The sequence below is a fragment of the Elephas maximus genome, chromosome 11 (genome assembly GCF_024166365.1).
Source record: "Elephas maximus indicus isolate mEleMax1 chromosome 11, mEleMax1 primary haplotype, whole genome shotgun sequence".
Classification (NCBI taxonomy): Eukaryota; Metazoa; Chordata; class Mammalia; order Proboscidea; family Elephantidae; genus Elephas; species Elephas maximus.
This window is the reverse complement of record NC_064829.1, coordinates 98,366,815-98,386,340: the sequence shown is the minus strand read 5'-3', so window position 1 is coordinate 98,386,340 and position 19,526 is coordinate 98,366,815. Positions and strand designations below refer to the sequence as shown.

Below are 19,526 nucleotides of genomic sequence, written 5' to 3'. Positions count from 1 at the left end.
ACCAAAAAATATCCCCCGAAGTCTTCTTAAAATCAAAGAATAAAACCCAAACGAAACTAGTTGCTGTCGAGTCAATTCCAACTCAGAGCAACCCTATAGGACAGAGTAAAACTGCCCCATAGTGTTTCCAAGGAATAGCTGATGGATTCAAACTGCTGACCTTTAGCTCTTAACAACTGTACCACCAGGGCTTCAAAAATCAAAGAATAGTTTAGCTTCACTAGTAAAAGATATCTGCCTTGAGCATTATGGTCTTTAAAGAACTGTCTATATGTAATCAAAGTGACAACAGCAACTCCATAGATAGGAACCTCAGGGGGCAGTGAGTTTACATTAATGGGGGAGGAACAACTCAGAAAAGGAGGGTGAGAATGGTTACACAACTTGAAGAATGTAATCAGTGTCACTGAATTGCACGTGTGAAAACTGAATTGGTGTATGTTTTGCTGTGTATATTCTCAACTACCACAACAAAATTAAAAAAGAAAAAAAAACAAGGATCACATTTCTACTCTGACACACGAGGTCACCAAGAATTGAAGTTGGCTTGACAGCAACTGGTTTTCTTAGGCAGGATATCCCAGGGGTTTAGAGGTTAGCTCCCAGGAGCCGGACAAGGGCTAGTCCTTTCTTTGGAACGTGCAGGATTTGAACACCCAAGTCTGTTGGGTTCACCCTTTTACTGCACATGGGCCAGCCTGAGGGAGTGGGAGAAAGTGAGGCAGAGAAACGAGAACCTGGGGTCACCTGGACCTGGGTTTGAGGCTCCTGGGCCTCTCCCCAGGAAGGCTGGGGAGACCATGGGGCCGCGGGTACAGAGCTCCCGGGAAATGCCAGGCACGAGGGCCCCTCAGTGCTGTCTAGAGAGCTGTGCCCAGGGTGGGTCTCATGGGGGAGGTTCCTGGTCTCTCTTTTTCATTCATTCATTTGGTATTTATCAAGCTCCTCCTCCATATCAGGCCTTGTTTTGGATTGAATTTTGTGCCTCCCAAAAATATGTGTTGTACATCCTAACTCTTGTAACTGTGGATGGAGCCCTAGAGGCCCAGTGGTTAAGCATCGGCTGCTAACCAGAAGGTTGGCAGTTCGAATCCACCAGCCGCTCCTTGGAAACCCTATGGGGCAGTTCTACTCTGTCCTATAGGGTCCCTATGAGTCGGAATCGACTCCAGGCACCCAACAACATGTCTCCTTAATCTCCTCGTGAGTGTGATGATTTCTCAAACGGTCCTTGCAGTTTTTTCCCCCTTTTTTCTTTTCTTTCTATTGTGATAAAATTATATATAACAAAGTATTTGTCATTTCAATTTTTTTTTTAACCGTGGTAAATATATGCATAAGAAAAGATTTGCCAATTCAATGATTTTGACATGTTCTAACGGTAAGGACCTGTCCCTGGAGAAGGACATCTGCTTGGTAAAGTACAGGGTCACTGAAAAAAGAGGAAGGCCCTCAACAAGATGAATTGACACAGTGGCTGCAACAATGTGCTGAAACATAGCGATGTTTGCGAGGACGGTGCACGACCTTAAGTACACCAGAACGAAACACTGCTGGTCCTGCGCTATCCATGGAAGGAGAAGTAGAAGAGGCAGGCGATTCCCCAGGAACCTTGGGCTGCTGAGGTTCCTCTTCTGTGGACAGTCCTTCCCCTCCCTGCCTGGGGCTTCCTGTCGGAGCTCCCTTCTCAGAACGACAGATGGACCCAGAAGCCAGAGGCTGCCAGGTCCAGCTCCTCCGACTGCAGAGAGATGTGTCCACGACTGCTGCTACTGCTGCTGCTGTTGTGGGGGATCAAGTGTGTTGGGGGCTGGGGGTCCCAGGCAGGGGCTGGGGCTCCCATTAATCCTCAGTCTCCCCTAGGGTCCCTGGATCTAGATGACAAATACCAGCTGCAGGTGCAAAAGTCTGTGACGGTGCAGGAGGGCCTGTGTGTCTTCATACCTTGTACCTTCTCCTACCCCCCAGATGGCTGGGACCACTCTGACCCAGTTCTCGGCTTCTGGTTCAAGGAACAGGCCAATCCCAAGTTGGATCCTTTAGTGGCCACAAACAACCCAAAAAGGCAAGTAAAACCTCAGACTGCAGGCCGATTCCAGCTTGTCGGGAACCCCCAGAATGGCAGCTGCTCCCTGGTGATCAGAAACACACGGAAGAGGGATACGGCCACGTATTTCTTCCAGGTGGAGAGAGGAAATGGTCTGAAATATAGTTTCTTGAAGAACAAGCTGTCCCTGCAAGTGACAGGTACGGACCTGGCTAGAGCCAGGATGGGCTGGGGAGTCACGGCTGGGAGCCCCACGGTCTGGGGCTAGGATCTCTCTCTCTCCCTCTGCCCCAGGCCTGACACAGAAGCCTGATGTCTACATCCCTGACACCCTGGAGATGTGGTGCCTGACGACACTGTTCTGTGTGTTTCCTCGGAATTCTGAGGGCTATCCAGCCCCTAAGTTTTCCTGGTCAGGGGCGGCTGTCTCTCCCCAAAGAGCTCGACCACGAGGCTCCCTCTTCTCAGAGCTCACCCTCACACTGAGATCCCAGGACAACACCACCAAGCTTACCTGTCAAGTGGACTTGTCCAGGAATAGCGTGAACACAGCAGGGACAATCCGACCCAGTGTAGCTTGTGAGTTTGGGGGCAGGACTCTGGGGGTGGGGACAGGCCAGGTGCACAGGGAGGTGAGAAATCGACATGGGAGCCAGTAGGCTGGAGCTCTAGAGGGTCCATGGGAGGAAAAGCGGGTCCTGGGAAGCTGCCTTCGTCCTGGGAGGTGACTGGGACAACTCCAGTCCTCTGATCACAGCTGTGTCTGTGGTGCTGGCTGTCCCTGGCCCTCCCTGGGGCATCACACTGTCTTTCCTGGGGTGCTCTCTGTGGTTGTGGGGAAACGCTCCTCCCAAAGCCTACTCACAATCTTGCTGCAGATGCCGCAAAAGACATTGTCATCAGCATTTCCAGGGCTAAAGCATCAGGTCCCGCTGTGTGTGTGTGTGACGGAGGAGGGGCGGGGGTGGGACAGTATTTAAGCAGGCACTGAGCCAGTCCATTTTGGGGAACAAAAAGGTGAGCTGGTGCCCCTTCCTGCAGCTCTCTCCCCTCTCTCTCCAGCCCCAGAGCCCCAGGGAAACATCTCACATCTCGAAGTCCAGAAAGGCCAGTTCCTGAGGCTGCTCTGTGCTGCTGACGGCCAGCCCCCAGCCATCCTGAGCTGGGTCCTGGACAACAGGGTGCTCTCCTGGTCCCCCCTCTTGGGCCCCAGAACCCTGGAGCTGGAGCTGCCTCCAGTGGGGCCGGGGGACACAGGGCACTACACCTGTCATGCAGAGAACAGGCTGGGCTCCCAGGAGTTCTCCCTGGACCTCTCTGTGCAGTGTGAGTGTGAGCGGGGTTGGTTTCCAGAAGGGGGGACGGTTTGGGGGCCAGGGCTCTGGGGACAGGGTGTCAGAGCTGGAAGGGATCCTGTCCCCAAGGTGATGGCAGCAGACTTCCTACCTGTCTGGCATGGTTTTTATCTGGGGCTCAGCAATCCCCCCCTCCCCAGGCTCGGGAAGCCTCCCTTTGCCCACAGGAAAGCCTCTGCCCGCCTTGAGCTGGGCCCCCGCCTCCCTTTCAGACCCTCCAGAGAACCTGAGAGTGATGGTGTCCCAAGCAAACAGGACAGGTATGAAGAAGGGACAGAGAACCACATTGTGGGCCTGGGTATCTGGAACACTGGTGTGAAAGAGGGTCCCTGTACCCTCAGTTCCATGTCTATCCTGCCTTTCCCTGCCCCCCAGTCCTAGACAACTTCAGGAATGGCACATCCCTCCCAGTCCTGGAGGGTCAGTCCCTGCGCCTTGTCTGTGTCGCTGACAGCAGCCCCCCAGCCACGCTGAGCTGGGCTTGGAGGAGCCAGCGTCTGAGCCCCTCACAGCCCTCGGACCCTAGGGTCCTGGAACTGCCTCGGGTACAGAAGGATGATGAAGGGGAGGTCATCTGCCAAGCTCAGAACCGGCTGGGCTCCCAGCACACCTCTCTGCGCCTCTCCGTGCTCTGTGAGTGTGCGGGCCCCTGGGGGCAGGAAGCCCAAGTCCTGGGTGGGAGTGGCCGCCGCTGAGTCCTCCCCTCCCTCCGCACAGACGCCCCCCAGCTACTCAGCCCTTCCTGCTCCTGGGAGGCCGAGGGTCTGCACTGCAGCTGCTCTGCCGGAGCCCGGCCGGCCCCATCCCTGCGCTGGCGGGTTGGGGACTGGCTGGTGGAGGGGAACAGCAGCAACGCCTCTGTCACGGTCACCTCCTGCTCCGCCGGGCCCTGGGCCAACAGCTCCCTGAGCATCCGCGGGGGCCTCAGCCCTGGTCTCAGGCTCCACTGCGAGGCTCGGAACGACCATGGCGCCCACAGCGTCACTGTGCTGCTTCTGCCAGGTTGGGGGGTCAGCTCGGGCTGGGGGGGAAGGAGTGTCAATTCTAGAACTTGGGGCAGAGGACCTGGGGCTGAAGGGAAAGGGTGCGTTTGGGGTTGAGGGCTGGGGGCTGATGAAAAGGTGAGCTCACATTCTGTGGGAGGAGGGGACTCCAGGGGCCTGGGGCTCAGAGGGAAGTCGTCCTAAATCCTGCTTGTCAGCAAGGAAACCGGAGCGTGGAAGAGAATTTGTTCAGGCAGCCTTCATGGGAGCTGGTCTTGCCGCCTTGCTCTTTTTCTGTTCCTGCCTCATCTTCCCCATGTGAGTGTCCTCCCTTTGGGTGGGAGGGGGTTCAGGCCCTGGAGTCCCTGAGAGTCCTAGATGAAGGAATCTGAATGATCCAGTGACTGCTATGAGAATTGGGTCTTGGGCCAGAGATTCAGAAAGCCAGTTTCCGCAGTCGATTCCAACTGGTGTCGACCCCATGTGAGCCAAACCATTTGTGCCATCCAGGGACCTAGGAACTTGAAACCAAAAACCAAACTAGTTGCCGTTGAGTCAGTTCCAACTCACAGTTGTCATCAAGTTGACTCTAACTCATGGAGACTCCATGTGTGTCAGAGTAGAACCGTGCTCCACACAGTTTTCAATCATTGATTTTCTGGAAGTAGGAGGCCAGGCCTTTCTTTCAAGGCACCTCTGGATGGGTCTGAATAGCCAATTTTTGGTTAGCGGTCAAGCTTTTTACTGTCTGCACTACCAGGGACTCCTAAAACATTAAGCTGCTGGCAGAGATTCATAGAGTCCCTGGGTGGTACAAACGGTTAAATGCTCAGCTACTGAAAGGTTGATGATTCGAATCCACCCAGAGGTGCCTCGGAAGAAAGGCCTGGTGATCTGCTTCTCAAAAAAAATCAGCCATTGAAAACTCTGTGGGGCACAGCTCTACTCTGACACACATGGAGTTGCCATGAGTCAGAACTGACTCCATGGCAGCTGGGAAGAGATTCAGAGCAGGGGTAAATTCCCACTCCTGAGCCCAGCTTTCCAGGAGAGAGCGTGTGTTCTCCTAATAAAATTCATCAGGCTAGACATAGTGCCCACACCACTCCCAGCCTGGGTCAGCCCTTCTAGCCTCTTAAGCAGGGAGCAGTAGTCTTAACCCAAGTCCTGAGCCAGTCGCCTGAAGGTCCTGGGCTCCTCCCTCAGGGTGAAGACCCGAAGGAAGAAGGCAACCAAGACAGCACCTGGAGGATCGGATGCCCCCTCTGTCTTGGGAACCATTGCGTGGGTGAGTGACGAGTCCTCTGTCCATGGAGGTCCCATCTGGTTACTTCTCCCAGATGACCGTCACCAGGCTCCTCTGATGACTTAGGTTATCATCTTGCCCCAATAGGCTTTTTCTCCTGGGTCCCCATCGACCCAGTTGCCCAGTCCAGGAACCCAGGAGTCACTTCCCTGTGCCTTCTGTCTTGTCTCCCAGAGCTGGATGATCACCAAGGCCTGCTGAGCTCCAACTGGGCCCTTCCTGTTCCCACCTCCTCGCTTCTGTCTGGACCCCTGGCCCACTTTCTCCCTGCTTCCCCAAGACAAAAAGCCAGAGGGATCTCCCCAGAATAATTACTGTCAACTATAAAGTTCAAGAGTCCCCAAGATCACCATCACTTCTGACACCAACTATAAATTTGGAGAACAGTAGACCACCCCACTTCTGATACCAATTGCAAATTTGAGATAACTACACTGCTACCCTCTCTTCGGACACCAACTGCAAATTTGGGGGGCCCAAGCCACCCTCAGCTCTGACACTAACTGCAAATTTGGGACCCAAGACCACAGTCACTTCTGATACCAGTTCTTCACTGCACACCCTCTTGTCCCTGAGCTTACATGCCTCAGGCTCCTCCGTATTGCCTAGAGAATCAAGCGCAGACTCCTTAATTCCCATCAAGGCCTGATGGGGTCTGACTTTAGAGGTGTCTCACCTTCCCTTCTCCCTGTCTCCCACCCACTATGCCCCCACACTGTGTCCCAACTACAGACATGCCTTGCTGCTCCCAGGTAGCTAGTGACTTTTTGTGACTTTGCATGTGCTAGGAGCCCTGGTGGTGCAATGGTTAAGTGCTCGGCTATTAACCTAAAGGTTGGCAGTTTGAACCCACCCAGCAGCTCCGCAGGAGAAAAGACTTGCCTATCTGTTCCTGCAAAGATTACAGCCTAGGGAACGCTGTGGGACAGTTCTATCATGTGGGGTCGCTAGGAGTTGGAAATGCTTGACAACGGGTTTGGTTTTTTTTGTAATACAGTTTCACAACTGCATCCAGATACCTGAACCTGTGAAATACTGAGAGCTCCCTGAAGGTAAGGTCCCACAAAACCAAAACACATGGGGTCCCCATGAGTCAGAAACTAACAACAACAGTACCTCCCCAGTGGGTTTTTGGGAGGATTTTATGAGACTGGCAATTGATCAGCAAGGACCAGGCGTTGTTGTTGTTGGCTGTGGTTGAGCCGATTCTGACTCACAGTGACCCCATGTGAGAGTAAAACTACCCAGTAGGATTTCCTGGAAACCCTGATGGCATAGTGGTTAAGAGCTACAGCTGCTAACCAAAGGGTCAGCAGTTTGAATCCACCAGATGCTCCTTGGAAACTCTATGGGGCAGCTCTTCTCTGTTCTATAGGGTCGCTATGAGTTGCAATCAACTTGAAAGCAACCGATACGGGTACAGTAGGGTTTCCTAGGCTGTAATCTTTTCAGAAACAGATTGCTACATCTTTCTCCTTTGGAGGCACTGGGTGAGTTCCAACCACCAACCTTTGGATTAGCAGTTGAGCACTTAACTGTTGTGCCACCAAGGTTCCTTCCACAAAAACTCCAACCCCATTGCCACTGAGTCAATTCAGACTCATAGTGACCCAACAGGGCAGAGCAGAACTGACCCATAGGGTTTCCAAGGAGCGGCTGGTGGATTCAAACTGCTGACTTCTTGTTAGCGGCCGAGCACTTAACTGTTGCACCACCAGGGCTCCTTAGCCAGGCACTATTACTCTTAAATGTTTGTTAGATGAATGAGGGTCTGGCAAATGTTTGTGTAATGAATGAATCAAAAACCAAATGCTTGGTTTCCAGGTTTGCTTGTGGAACCTGCTTCCTTCTCCTGGCCCCCATTACCCTACTTCAATCCCCTTCTCCCCCCTCCACTCAGGGTTACCAGCAGGAGTCCCGGCCAGGCGGCTCCCCAGATTGCCCACCCCCAGATGTGGCCACCCCTACCTCTGGAGAACAGCAGGAACTCCATTACGCCTCCCTCGTCTTCCATGGGCTGAGGCTCCGGGAGCCTCAGGAGGCTACCAGCACCACGGAGTACTCGGAGATCAAGATCCATCAGTGAGGACTCGCTTAGGGCCCAGGACTTCCCTGGGAAGGGACACTTGAGGGGGATTCCTGAGTCAACAACTCTTCACATGAACAGATATAACTACCGTATGGATGTGGCGCAGTGGTTAAGCACCAGACTGCTAACCGAAAGGTCGGAGGTTCAAACCCACGAGCTGCTCTAGGGAAGAAAGATGTGCAGTCTGGTTCTGTAAAGATTACAGCCTTGGAAACCCTATGGGGCAGTTTTACTCTGTCACATGGGGTCTCCATGATTCAGAATCAACTAGACGGCACCTGACAAGAACATGTGAATTTCACAGTGTGGGGACAGACAGAACTGGGCTCAGCTTTCAGTCCCATCACCAACTAAGAGCAGGAGTTTGAGCAAGTCACCTCACTGCTCAGTTTCCTCCTCTGTCAAATGGGCTTAACAAACCTAAGTCACAGGGTTGTCATGAGGAGTCAGGAAGTAATTAACGTGATGCATCTGTTATGGATGGAATTGTACCCTGCCCCCCGCCCCGCCCCAAATATGTGCTGGAATCCTAACCCCTACACTTGTGGACTGAGCCCTGGTGATGCCAACGGTTAGGGGTTAGGACTTCAATATAACTTTAGGAGACATGATTCAATCTGTAACACTGGGGAATCCAACCTGTGACATACTATCCATTAAATAACATTTGAAACTTAATTTTTAGGAATATTTATCAATGAAATTGTTGTAAAGTTTTAGTGTTCAAAAAAGTGTACTAAAAGTATATGCCATTCAGACAAAGACTTGTACATGAATATTCACGGCAGTACTATTCATAATAGCCAAAAAGTGGAAACAATTCAAATGTCTGTCAACTGATGACTGGATAAACAGATGTGGTCTACCCATACAGTGGAATATTATTCAGCCATAGAAAGGAATGAAGTAGTGATATATGCCTCAACGTGGATGAACCTTGAAAACATCATGCTATGTGAAAAAAAGCCAGTTTCAAAAGGCTACACATTGTATGATCCCATTTATATAAAATGTCCAGGATAGGAAAATCTATAGAGACAGAAAGTAGATTTATGGTTGCCTAATTTTTTTTAAGCCTGGGAGGAATATGGGCATTGGAGGATAACACCTAATGGGCACAAGTTTTCTTTCTAGGGTGATGAAAATGTTCTAAAATTGATTGTGGTGATGGTTGCAGAACTCTGTGGACATACTAAAAATCATTGAATTGTACACATTTAAATGAGTGAATTGTATATTCTGTGCCTGGTATCTCAAAGTTTTTATTTGAAAATTTTAATTTTAATATTTAACCTGTCCCTTATATTTCAGGAGAGACTTTTTTTTTTTTTTTAACTATTATTTTACCATTTTTGGTGAAGGTTTACACAGCACTTTAGGTTCCCATTCAACAATTTCTACCTAAGTTGTTCAGTGACATTGGTTATATTCTTGACAATACATGAACATTCTCATTTTTTCTGTTCTGGTTGTTCCATTAATCTAGTTTCTCTGCCCCCTTACACTCTCCATCTTTGTTTTAAAGTAATTGTGGATTCTTTGGTCTCATATAGGTGATTTTTTTAAAAGGATCACAGTACTTAGAGGTGATATTATTTTTTGAGCCAATTTGTTATTCAGCTACCAGGTGATCCCTGGGGCTAGTTTTGGTTCAAGGTTTGAAGAGCATCTCAGGGCAATAATCTCTGGGAGTCCTCCAGTATCAACCAGTCCAGTAAGTCTGGTTTTGTTTTTAGAAATTTGAGGTTCTATTCCACATTTTATTCCCATTCTGTCAGGGTCCATCTATAGTGGCCTTGATTAGAATGGTTGGTAGTGGTAGCTGGGCACCATCTAGTTCTTCTGGTCTCAGGGTAGATGAAGTTGTGGTTTGTGTAGACTATTTGTCCTGTAGACGAGTTTCTTTTTTGAGTCTTTGGTTTTCTTCTTGCTCTTTTGCTCCAGGCAAGTAGAGACCAATAGTTGTATCTTAGATGACTACTCACAAGCTTTTAAGAAGGAGTGCCTTTTTATTTTGGAACAACTCTGGAGTCACCGGGAATTGCAAAGAAATGTACAGAGAGGTCCTGTTCACCCTTCACCCAGCCTCCCCAATTATTAATATTTTGCATAACAGTAGTGCAATATCAAGACCAGGGATTTGATATTGGTGCAATCCATAGAGCTTATTCCGATTTCACCAGTTACGCATGCATTCATTTGCACGTGTGTGTGCATCTTTGTAGCCTGTCACCCACCAGAGGTGAATGTGAACTGCTTCTAATCCTCCTTCTTGATGAGTATGTAAAGAATACACTCACCGGATCAATAGCCATGTTCTGTGTTACCAGAGGCTGAATTAATCTCTTCTATTTTTTTTTTTTTAATAGTAAAGACACCACTTCTGTGACAGTAGCTGCAACTGTTGCTACCAAACCAAAACCAAAACTCATCACCACTGAGTTGATTATGACTCATAGCAACCCTATAGGACAGAGTAGAATTGCCCCCATAGGGTTTCCAAGGAGTGGCTGGTGGATTTGAACTGCCAACCTTTTGCTTAAGAGCCAGGCTCTTAACCACTGGGTCACCAAGGTTTCTTGTCACTACCAAGAGTTCATAATAGTCAACTCTTTATTCTGCCACAACCAGTTGGGCTTATCCAGGGAGGCATCTTTATCTCCTACCTCTTGTTGCTGTTAGTTGCTGTCATGTTGGCTCTGACTCATGATGACCCCATGCACAATGGAATGAAACAATGGTTCTGCACCATCCTCACGATCACCAGTGTGCTTGAGTCCATTGTTGTGGCCACTGTGTATTTTGAGCACCTTCCAACCTAGGAGGCTCATCATCCAGCACTATATTGGACAACATTCTGCTGTGATGCATAGGGTTTTGTTGGCTCATTTTTGGAAGCAGATTGTCAGGCCTTTCTTTATAGTCTGTCTTAGTCTGGAAGCTCTGATGAAACCTGCCCACCATGGATGACCCTGCCGGTTTTTGAAATACCGGTAGCATAGCTTCCAGCATCACAGCAACACGCAAGCCACCACACTACAATACACTGAAAGGTAGGTGGTAGTAGCTCTTAATTCTCAAATCTAATTGTTCATCAAGTGCTAGCCAGCCTGCCTTTGCAATCTCCCCCCAGTTCCTCCCTTCCTCCCACCACCTGCACTTTCCTACTGTCCCGGCCCAAGCTTCAACCACATGGGTGTGGATAGTGCACCAGTGTCCTCCATGGTCTCTGTGTATCCAGTCACTCCCTGTGTGCACATAGGACTCCTCACATCCCTATGCTGACCACGCCCCATGTTGTTGTTTCTTTAGGAGTACTTATCACAATCTGAAATAGTCTCATTTAAATACTATCTCCTTTTACTGGAACTGGTTAGATTTAAAGGCATGAATGACTCTATTTCCAGTAGTAAAGAAGGCACTGGTAGTCCATGGCATGATGTGGCAAGATATGCAAAATATCACCAATGGACATTCTAAATCAAATACTTAGGAAAGACAAGGTTTTGAGTGATCATGTATTTGATACATTAGAACATTTTTGTCAAACTGACAAGTATAATGACATTGACTGGTTGATCCTACTTTTGATGGACAAGGTGGAGAAAGAACAGGATAAGCTCAGGGCTTCAAATTCCTGGCTCATGTGCTGCATAAAGAATCCAAAAGTTGCTATGTGTGGTCTGAAAGAAAATCTTATCTGCTGTTCACAGAGCTAAGTCACAGAGCTTAGATTGCTGAAAACCAAACCCAGAGGTCTCATCCTACAAGTGGCTGAATTGCAACACCAATTGAATTCCCAACCTCGCAAGGTGTCTGAGGTTAAAGTGAGAGCACTGACTGGGAAGAAATGGGATTCTGAAGCTGGAATGGGGACATATGGGCAGATACCGATGAAACTGGGGGCACTGAGTCCCTAAATTATGTTCAGTCATCTCTGCTAGTAGTATCCGCCCTTCTGCCCCCATCTGAGGAGATTAATCCAACTTTGCCTGAGGAAACTGTAATGATCTCCCATGAGGCAGATGTCTTGAAAGACACTGCTTATTGTCCTCAAGACCCACCACCACCACGCATCTCTGCTTCTAGACCTATAACTAGACTCAAGTCCCAGCAGACCCCAAAAAGTGAAGCACAAAGTGTGGCCCATGAGGAGGTGCACTACACTCCCGAAGAACCACAACCAGCTGAGGTGCCTGCTGAAGGCAAAGGGAATGTGGAATGGGTGGTGGAAGAAGGTAACTACAAATACCAGCAACAACCATGGGACCAGTTGCAAACTGATTCACAAGAATGCTCATAATAATTATATATACATAAAAAATAAGTACATACATATACATAGTTTATATATATAAAATATCTGTTTTATTTTCTCTCTTATCCCATTACTTATCATAAAACATAAGCTTTATTAACTCTGCATCCTCTCTGGAAAATGGGTAAGTACTTTTCATTTGTATGCAGGATAGTTGTATCATGTTAGGTGGAAGTATGACTTTGCTCTTGTCTTTGAGATTAAACATGGTTTAAGGAGATGTGTATGTGTGCCTAGTTGACAAGGGGTCGACTGTGATGGTTAACTGTATGTGTCAACTTGGCTGGGCTATAATACCCAGTTGTTTGGTAAACCATTAGTCTAGTCACTGATATAGAGTAGTTATACGTGGTTAAATCACCTAGCCTCAACTAAAACAGATTACCTTCCATAATGTGGGTAAGGCTTAAGCAATCAGTTTAAGGCCTTAAGAGCAAAAAAAAAAGTGAGTTTCCCTAGCATGTGTTCTGCCTTCAGACTATAAACAGACATTTGCCAGAACACTCTTATTCTTCCAGTTGCCTGACCTATGAATTTTGGGATGCAAGCCTGCCGGAGTCTCCAGACTATCGCCTGACCAATCAATTTTGAACTTGCTAGTCCCCCACAAAAACATGAGTCAATCTCTTAAAAGTAAACCAACCTCTCTCTACGTATGTATCTATAGCTAACTAGTTCTGTTTCTCTAGAGAGCCCTAAGTCATTCTGGTATGTCTTGTTCATTCGGTATCCCCCATGCAGCACAATACACATCAGACAACACACATTGAATAAATACGTGCTGAATTTTGCTGAATAAAAGGAAGATGAAATATGGGAGAGAGGAAAGGCAAACGGATGGAAGAATGAATGGATAATGAATGGATGGATGAAAGTATGAATGGAGGAATGGCTAGATGAAAGAGGGAGAGTGGGAGCAGGGATGGATGCATAAGTGAAAGAATGAATGGATAAATGTCTAGATGAAGGTTTGGACAGATGAATGGAAGAGTGACTAGTTGGATAAAAGGATGAATGAGTAGATGGATGAAAAGAGGAAGAGTGGATGGGTGGGTGGATAGGAGGGTAGATGGATGGAAGGGATGGATGTAGGGACAAATGGATGGATGAGTAAATGGAAGAATGGATGGAGGAATGTCTGCATCAAAGTTTGGATAGATGGATGAAATAGTGAATGTCTGTACGAAAGGGTGGATAGATGGTTAGATGGATGGTTAAGTGGAAGAAGGGATGGAGAGCTGTCTGCATGAAAGTTTAGATAGATGAATTAAAGAGTGAACAGTCTTATGAAACGTTGAAGGGAATGAATGGGTAGATAGATGAATGAAGAAAGGCTGGGTGGATGGACAGAAATAAACTAGGAGCTAAAATTTTCCCAGAGGAACTTATTTGGCAGATGACAGACTCCTCCAGCTCAAATCAAACGATTTATTATCAAAGCACAGTGATGGAAATGGTAGGTAGGGTCCCCACTGACGGGGCCAGCCCCACCCTCGCCCGTGGGTCAGGAGTCTCCATCCACACCCCAAGCAGCTGGTTGGAGACGAGGGTTAAAAGTACAAGACAATCAAAAGGAGGAGATTCACATTGTCTGGGGTGTATCTGTGAGCTCCCTGAGGCTAATCGGTGTGCAGAGCACCACATAAGGAAACAGCACGACTGCACGCTGAAGGTTCTCTCTAGAAGCTCATCTGTGATTAAACAGCAGGCCATGAATCACATTTCTTCTTTTGTCTGTGTCAAACTGCAAGTTCAGGGAAGTTCTGGAAAGTTCTAGAAGACAAGAAAAATGGCTTTTGGTATCCTGGTCATTCAAGGAACACCCCTAAAGCCCCTGTGTGCCAAGCCCTTTGTAGGCACCGAGGACACCGTCATGAACAAGACGGATGAGAAGCCCTCTTGGAGTTTCCAATGTGGTGGAGGTGCTGAAAATTCAACAAACGTTTCTTGGCTGGGACAGGGAGATGTAGTGAGAGAGCGGGTGGGCAGGAGGTGGAGAGGCACTTCACTGGGGTGATCAGGACAACCTCAGGGTCTGAGGGTCAGGTGTGAGAAGGTGTCGGTGAGCAAAACAAAAGGGGAAAAGCATTCCAGAAAGCGGGAATGGCATGGGCAAAGCTCCAGAGGTGGGACTGAGCTCAGCCTAGTCTAGAATCCTAGAGGAGGGTGGTGGATGGCGAGGGGTGGTGTGATGGGGAAGGGGCAGTTGGGCTGGCGCACAGTGGATGGGAGTGGGGTGGAGGTTGGGACAGCATGGCTGGCTGCAGAGTAGGGCGAAGGGGAGGCCAGGTTATCTACAAAGCCAAGGCACAGAGCTGCCATCAATCAAACACAATTCTTCAGGTTACTCGGACACCACTGGGCTCCTCAGACAGTGTGTCCCCAACTACTCGGTGGTGATCATTCCATCCTAACTAAACTTGCCACTGCTTAAGTTGAGCGTATGTGAAGCTATAATGATCCCAGAAGGGGCTGTAACATGTCGAGATTTTAGAGTTTCATTGTACTATGTGGATAGCAAAATAATGTTAGGCAGGTGTTACGGATTGAATTGTACCCCCAAGAGATATGTGGAACTCCTAATGCCAGTACCAATGAACGTGACCTTGTTTGAAAATGAGGGCTTCCTTTTGTTATGTTTATGACGTCAAACTGGAATAGGATGGGTCCTAAACCTAATCCCTTCTCAGTGGTGTATTATAAAGGGGAGTGCAGACACAGAGAGACACACACAGGGAAGACAGCATGTGAGGATCCGTCTATAAGCCCAGAACGCCAAGAAATGCCTGGGGCTACAGAAGCTGAATGAGACCAGGAAGGACCCCTCCTAGAGAGGGCGGAGAGAGTGCACAGCCATGCTGATACTCTGTATTCAGACTGCTAGCCTCCAGAACTGTGAGAAAATAAATTATGTTCTTTATAGTTACCCTCTTGTGGTGTTTCTGTTACAGCAGTCCTAGGAAACTGAAAGAGGGGGTCAGTACTGACAGGAAGATGGACTCATTCATTCGGTGGTGATAGGTGTTGAACATCGGGCGTGAACAGCTAAGTGGACAGAGGTGTCTATAGACAATATCTTTTTTTGTTTTCCCTTCTTTTTTTAAACAGACGATATCTTGATGCTACTTTCAAGGCCCTGAAGCCAGGCATGCCTGAAGCTTCCCCCTTGGAATTTTCCAGCAACAAGAACTGATCAATTCTGCCTTCTCTTCAAGCCAACTTGAGTCGGGTTTCTGCTAGTTGCAATTACTGGGGTTTGGAAAGATCAAGAGTTCCATGAACAATCGAGAGTCTAACGGTGAAACTGGCCCCAGCTGTAAACATACAATAAACCAAATCCATTGCCACTGAGTTGATTCCAACTCTTAGAGACCTTATAGCACAGAGCAGAACTGCCCCACAGGGTTTCCAAGGAGTGGCTGGTGGATTCAAACTGCCGAACTTTTGGTTAGCAGCCTGAGCTCTTAACCACTGTGCCACCAGGGCTCCAAACATCCAATAGTATATGTATGTACATTAATATTCATTTTCAGCACTATTCACAAGGGTCAAAAAGTGGAAACAACCCAAGCGTCCATCTACAGATGCGTGGATGAACCAAATGTAGTCTATATATGCAACAGACTACAACTCAGCCATAAAGAGAAATGAAGTTCTGCCATAACATGGATGAACCTTGAAAACATCACGCTGAGGGAAATGAGCCAGTCACAAAAGGGCACGTATTATATGATCTCACTAATATTAAATACCTAGAGTGGGCAAATGTATCTATTTAATAGTGATTGGTTGCAACAGGTGGGAGGGACAGAGAAAAGGAAAAGTCATTGTTGAAGTAGCATTGAGTTTTTGTTTATGGGGATAGAAAATATTGCAATGGATATTTCTCATGGTTCATAACATGATGTAACTGGTCTCACTAAATGTGAAAAATATTCAGATGACAAATGCTGTGGGCTATCTACATTTTTACAAAAAAAAGGATCTGTGAAGCAGACCTGTGACTCAGAATGGAATACTGGTCAGGGCTGGGGAAGCGGGCAGGGAGTGCATGGGGTTCAGACTCACGGTCTCTTCCCACCTGGACACCACCTATGGCACCATGTGCAGGTCCACAGGGTCGTAGGCTGACACCCGCAGGTCCTGCAGCAGGGCTTCCAGAGTGTTCCTCAGCATGGTGTAGGGTGGCTTCTCATCATATTTAAGGGCCATCACCACCTTCAAGTACTCCTGCAGGGTCTCTGTGGACAAGATACCCCCCGCCATGAGAGAGACCTGAGTGGTGTAGCCAGTCCAGAGCCTGGGAGGGGTGCTCAGAGGGGACAAAATATTGACAAAATTCTTTAAGCACCAACACAGAAAATCTCCAAGATCTATTCTTCTTAAATGAGGAAAAAGGCAACTTGGAGACCAACATAGGTTATATGGTTCCATTAAAAAATATATATATGTCAGAGGAAGAAGGAGAGTCATGAATAGGAGGAGGAAATGGAATGTGAGGCTAACTGCCTCCACAAACAACAGCCTCCTTCATCATGAGACTAGAAGAGCTGGATGGTGCCCAGCTACAATTACTGAACATTTTGACTAAAGAGTCTATAAAAGGATCCTGATCAAAAGGGGAAAATGCAGAAGAGAATTTTAAATTCTCATGGAATCCAGACTTTCTGGAGCCATGGAGGCTCGATGAATCCCTGAAACTACTGCCCTGATATCATCTTTAAACCTTAAACTTTAAAACCAAAAATATCCCTTAAAGTTTTCTTCAAACAAACAGTAGTTTAGCTTAATTAATAAAGAATGTCTGCCTTAAGCATTGTGCTAAGAACTATCTACATGGGATCAAGCTGACAATAGCAACTCAAAAGATTAGGTAGGAAACTTAAGGTGCAATGAGTTTATGTTAATGGGGAAGGAAAAACTCGGAAAAAGAGGGTAAGAATGGATGCACAATTCGCAAAATTTAATCAGTGTCACTGAATTGCACATGTAGAAACTGTTGAACTGGTGTATGTTCTGCTGTGTAGATTCTCAACGATGACAAAAAATAAAATAAATTATGTAAGAATATGTAAGCGTTGCGCTGTTTTTAAAGAACTGTCTGTATAGTATCAAGTTGACAACAGCTACTGGGTTTTTTTACTGGGTTAGACAGGAAGCTTAGGGAGTAGTGAGCTTATGTTAAAGGGGGAGGACCAATTTGAAAAAGAAGGGTGAGAATCGCACAACTCAAAGAATGTAATCTATCTCACGTAATTGTACATGTAGAAATCATTGAACCGGTATTGTTCTCAACCACAAACAGTAAAATAAATTATTAAAAAATATATACGTATATGGTTTTTGATGTTCTTGCTGTTGTTCAGGGACACTTCTGGGTTTATTTTATATGAAGGTTTTGGTTTTTCTCCAATGGGCACATGTTACATGTGCAGTTTGAAAAATTCTAATAGAGAGAGAAAACAAAGGCATGTGATGAGAGGCAACCCCAGAATTGGCCTGAGCCAGCCTGGTCCCACCATGGCCCCACCTGTCCCCTCACTCTGCAGGACATACCTGAGGGCCTGTTCCATCTGCTGCACTTCTCCACGAGGGACTCTGGGTTGTCCAGGAACCTGGTAGGACAGAGGGGGGTGTGAAAAGTCTTTCGGGAAAGGGAGAGCCGCTTTCTTAAACAGAATGTCTAAACACACACACACACGCACGCACGTATAGCTGTTGTTGGCTACCATCCAGTCAGCCCCTGACTCATGGCCGCCCCATTCCCAATGGAACAAAATGATGCCCAGTCCTGTGCCATCCCCATGAGTGGTTGCAGACCAGACCGTTGTGATCCATAGGATTTTCAAAGGATGATTTTTGGAAGTAGGTCATCAAGCCTTTCTTCCTAGTCTGGCTTAGTTTGGAAGCTCCACTGAAACCTGTTCAGTATCATAGCAACGTGCAAGTCTCCACTGACAGATGGGTGGTGGCTGTGTATGAGGTGCACTGGCCAGGAATAGAACCCAGGTCTCCCACATGAGTGGAAAGAATTCTAACACTGAACCACCACTGCCATATGTATACAGTAAAACCTGTGAAAGCTGGAACCTGTGTAACGTGGAAGCCTGTCAGAGAAGGAAAATTCAAATATTTTCCACTAATAGGATAGAAAAGTGGTAAGACTGCACCCTGTCAAAGATGAGAACTTGCAAGACCTGGAAAAACAAGGCAGTCCCATCAAGTTCCAGTTGTCCCAGGTTTCACTGTATATGCACAACAAACATATATACACACACAGGTACACACAGATATACACACTTATATACATATTGCCATGTGATAGATCACTTTTGTGTGGCTTTTCTTGCCGTGGTCTTGCGACTACTACAGAATGTTTGGGTGGGACTATGCAAAGAAGGTGTTTATGGCCCACCAAGGGGATGAGACAGCCTGCTAATACAAATAAGGTGCATGGAACCCCTGTGGGGGTAGAACTATGCAAATAAGGTGTTTTGAACCCTAATGAAGGGATTGGCCAGTTGTGTCATTCTGCTAGGCTTAAAAAGAGAGCCAATCCCTGAGCAGAAAGGGGACCTCACTATCACCAAGAAAAACAGATGGGGGCAGAATGTGTCTTTTGGACCTGGGGTCCCTGTCCTCAGGCTCTCCTAGACCCAGGAGACAGAGAGTGCTGTAACACTGGAGACAGTGAGAGAGAGCGAGAAATAGCAGCAGAGAAACAATGGCAGCAGAACCAGGAGACTGATGCGAGATGGTGTGGTGGGCTTTTTGGCCTACAGACCAGGCAGCTACAGTGGGTGTACCAATACATGGGGCAACAGAGCTGAGAGTCTTTGGGCAGGACGCTTTCTGGCAGAGTAGGGTGTCCCCACGCACTTATTGTTGGAGCTAAGAAGCTTTGTAATGCTTCCCCGAGCAGGGCAGATCCCAGGCCAAGGGCCGAGGGGCCAAGGGCCAGAGAGAAGCCTGCCTTCGTACATGGCTGAGAAGAAGGTGTCCCAATCAAAGAACTGTATCCTGAGTCAATCCTGATCCTGAATTGTAACCTGCTTCTTCCCTAATAAACCCCACAATTGTGAATATTGTCTGAGAGTTCTGTGTGGCCATTTCAACGAATTATCAAACCCAAAAGAGATGTAGAGAGTGCCATAGGAGGGACGGTTGGTATCAGATTTGGTAAAAAGGTTGGAGAGAGGAGACATGCCTGACCCCCACCTCAGAGCAATCAGCCTTGGACTGATGTTCATTGTGACTCTCCTCCCTTCTGAATTTAGAGGTCAGATGTCCCCACATTGCACCATTTTTATACAAATATATACACGTATACACATACTACACACATATACAGATCATATATACACATGTGTACATGTATCAATGTGCCTGTATACATGCATATCCACAGATATATACACAGACTGTATA

The 19,526-nt window shown here is 47.5% G+C and overlaps 2 protein-coding genes across 8 annotated transcripts in view; one reads left to right on the top strand and one right to left on the bottom strand.

Annotated features, from left to right (window-relative positions):
* Positions 1-800: 800 nt before the first annotated feature.
* On the top strand, positions 801-7,777 carry LOC126086234 (sialic acid-binding Ig-like lectin 11). The gene is made up of 11 exons (XM_049902397.1): positions 801-879; positions 1,645-2,247; positions 2,342-2,626; positions 2,926-2,973; positions 3,110-3,373; positions 3,615-3,662; positions 3,778-4,035; positions 4,120-4,404; positions 4,604-4,703; positions 5,592-5,673; positions 7,592-7,777. Exons 1-11 carry the CDS (start codon positions 801-803, stop codon positions 7,775-7,777), a joined length of 2,238 nt encoding a protein of 745 aa, XP_049758354.1.
* Positions 7,778-13,512: 5,735 nt separating this feature from the next.
* Positions 13,513-19,526, bottom strand: part of VRK3 (VRK serine/threonine kinase 3) — a 59,227-nt gene continuing 53,213 nt past the window's right edge. For 5 of the 7 annotated variants that reach the window (XM_049900375.1, XM_049900372.1, XM_049900377.1 and 2 more), the window contains 3 exons: positions 17,655-17,713; positions 16,180-16,339; positions 13,513-13,871 (listed from right to left, as the gene is read on the bottom strand). In XM_049900375.1, coding sequence (XP_049756332.1) covers positions 16,191-16,339; positions 17,655-17,713 — 208 coding nt within the window. In that variant the 3' untranslated portion in view covers positions 13,513-13,871; positions 16,180-16,190. The other 2 variants (XM_049900374.1, XM_049900378.1) reach the window with 2 other exon arrangements.

Bases quoted from the DNA above. Each gene is read 5' to 3' on its own strand.
- LOC126086234 (XM_049902397.1), top strand. From the start codon at position 801: ATGGGGCCGCGGGTACAGAGCTCCCGGGAAATGCCAGGCACGAGGGCC. The intron at 4,405-4,603 runs GTTGGGGGGTCA...CCTGCTTGTCAG, and splicing joins CACTGTGCTGCTTCTGCCAG to CAAGGAAACCGGAGCGTGGA. The intron at 5,674-7,591 runs GTGAGTGACGAG...CCCTCCACTCAG, and splicing joins TCTTGGGAACCATTGCGTGG to GGTTACCAGCAGGAGTCCCG.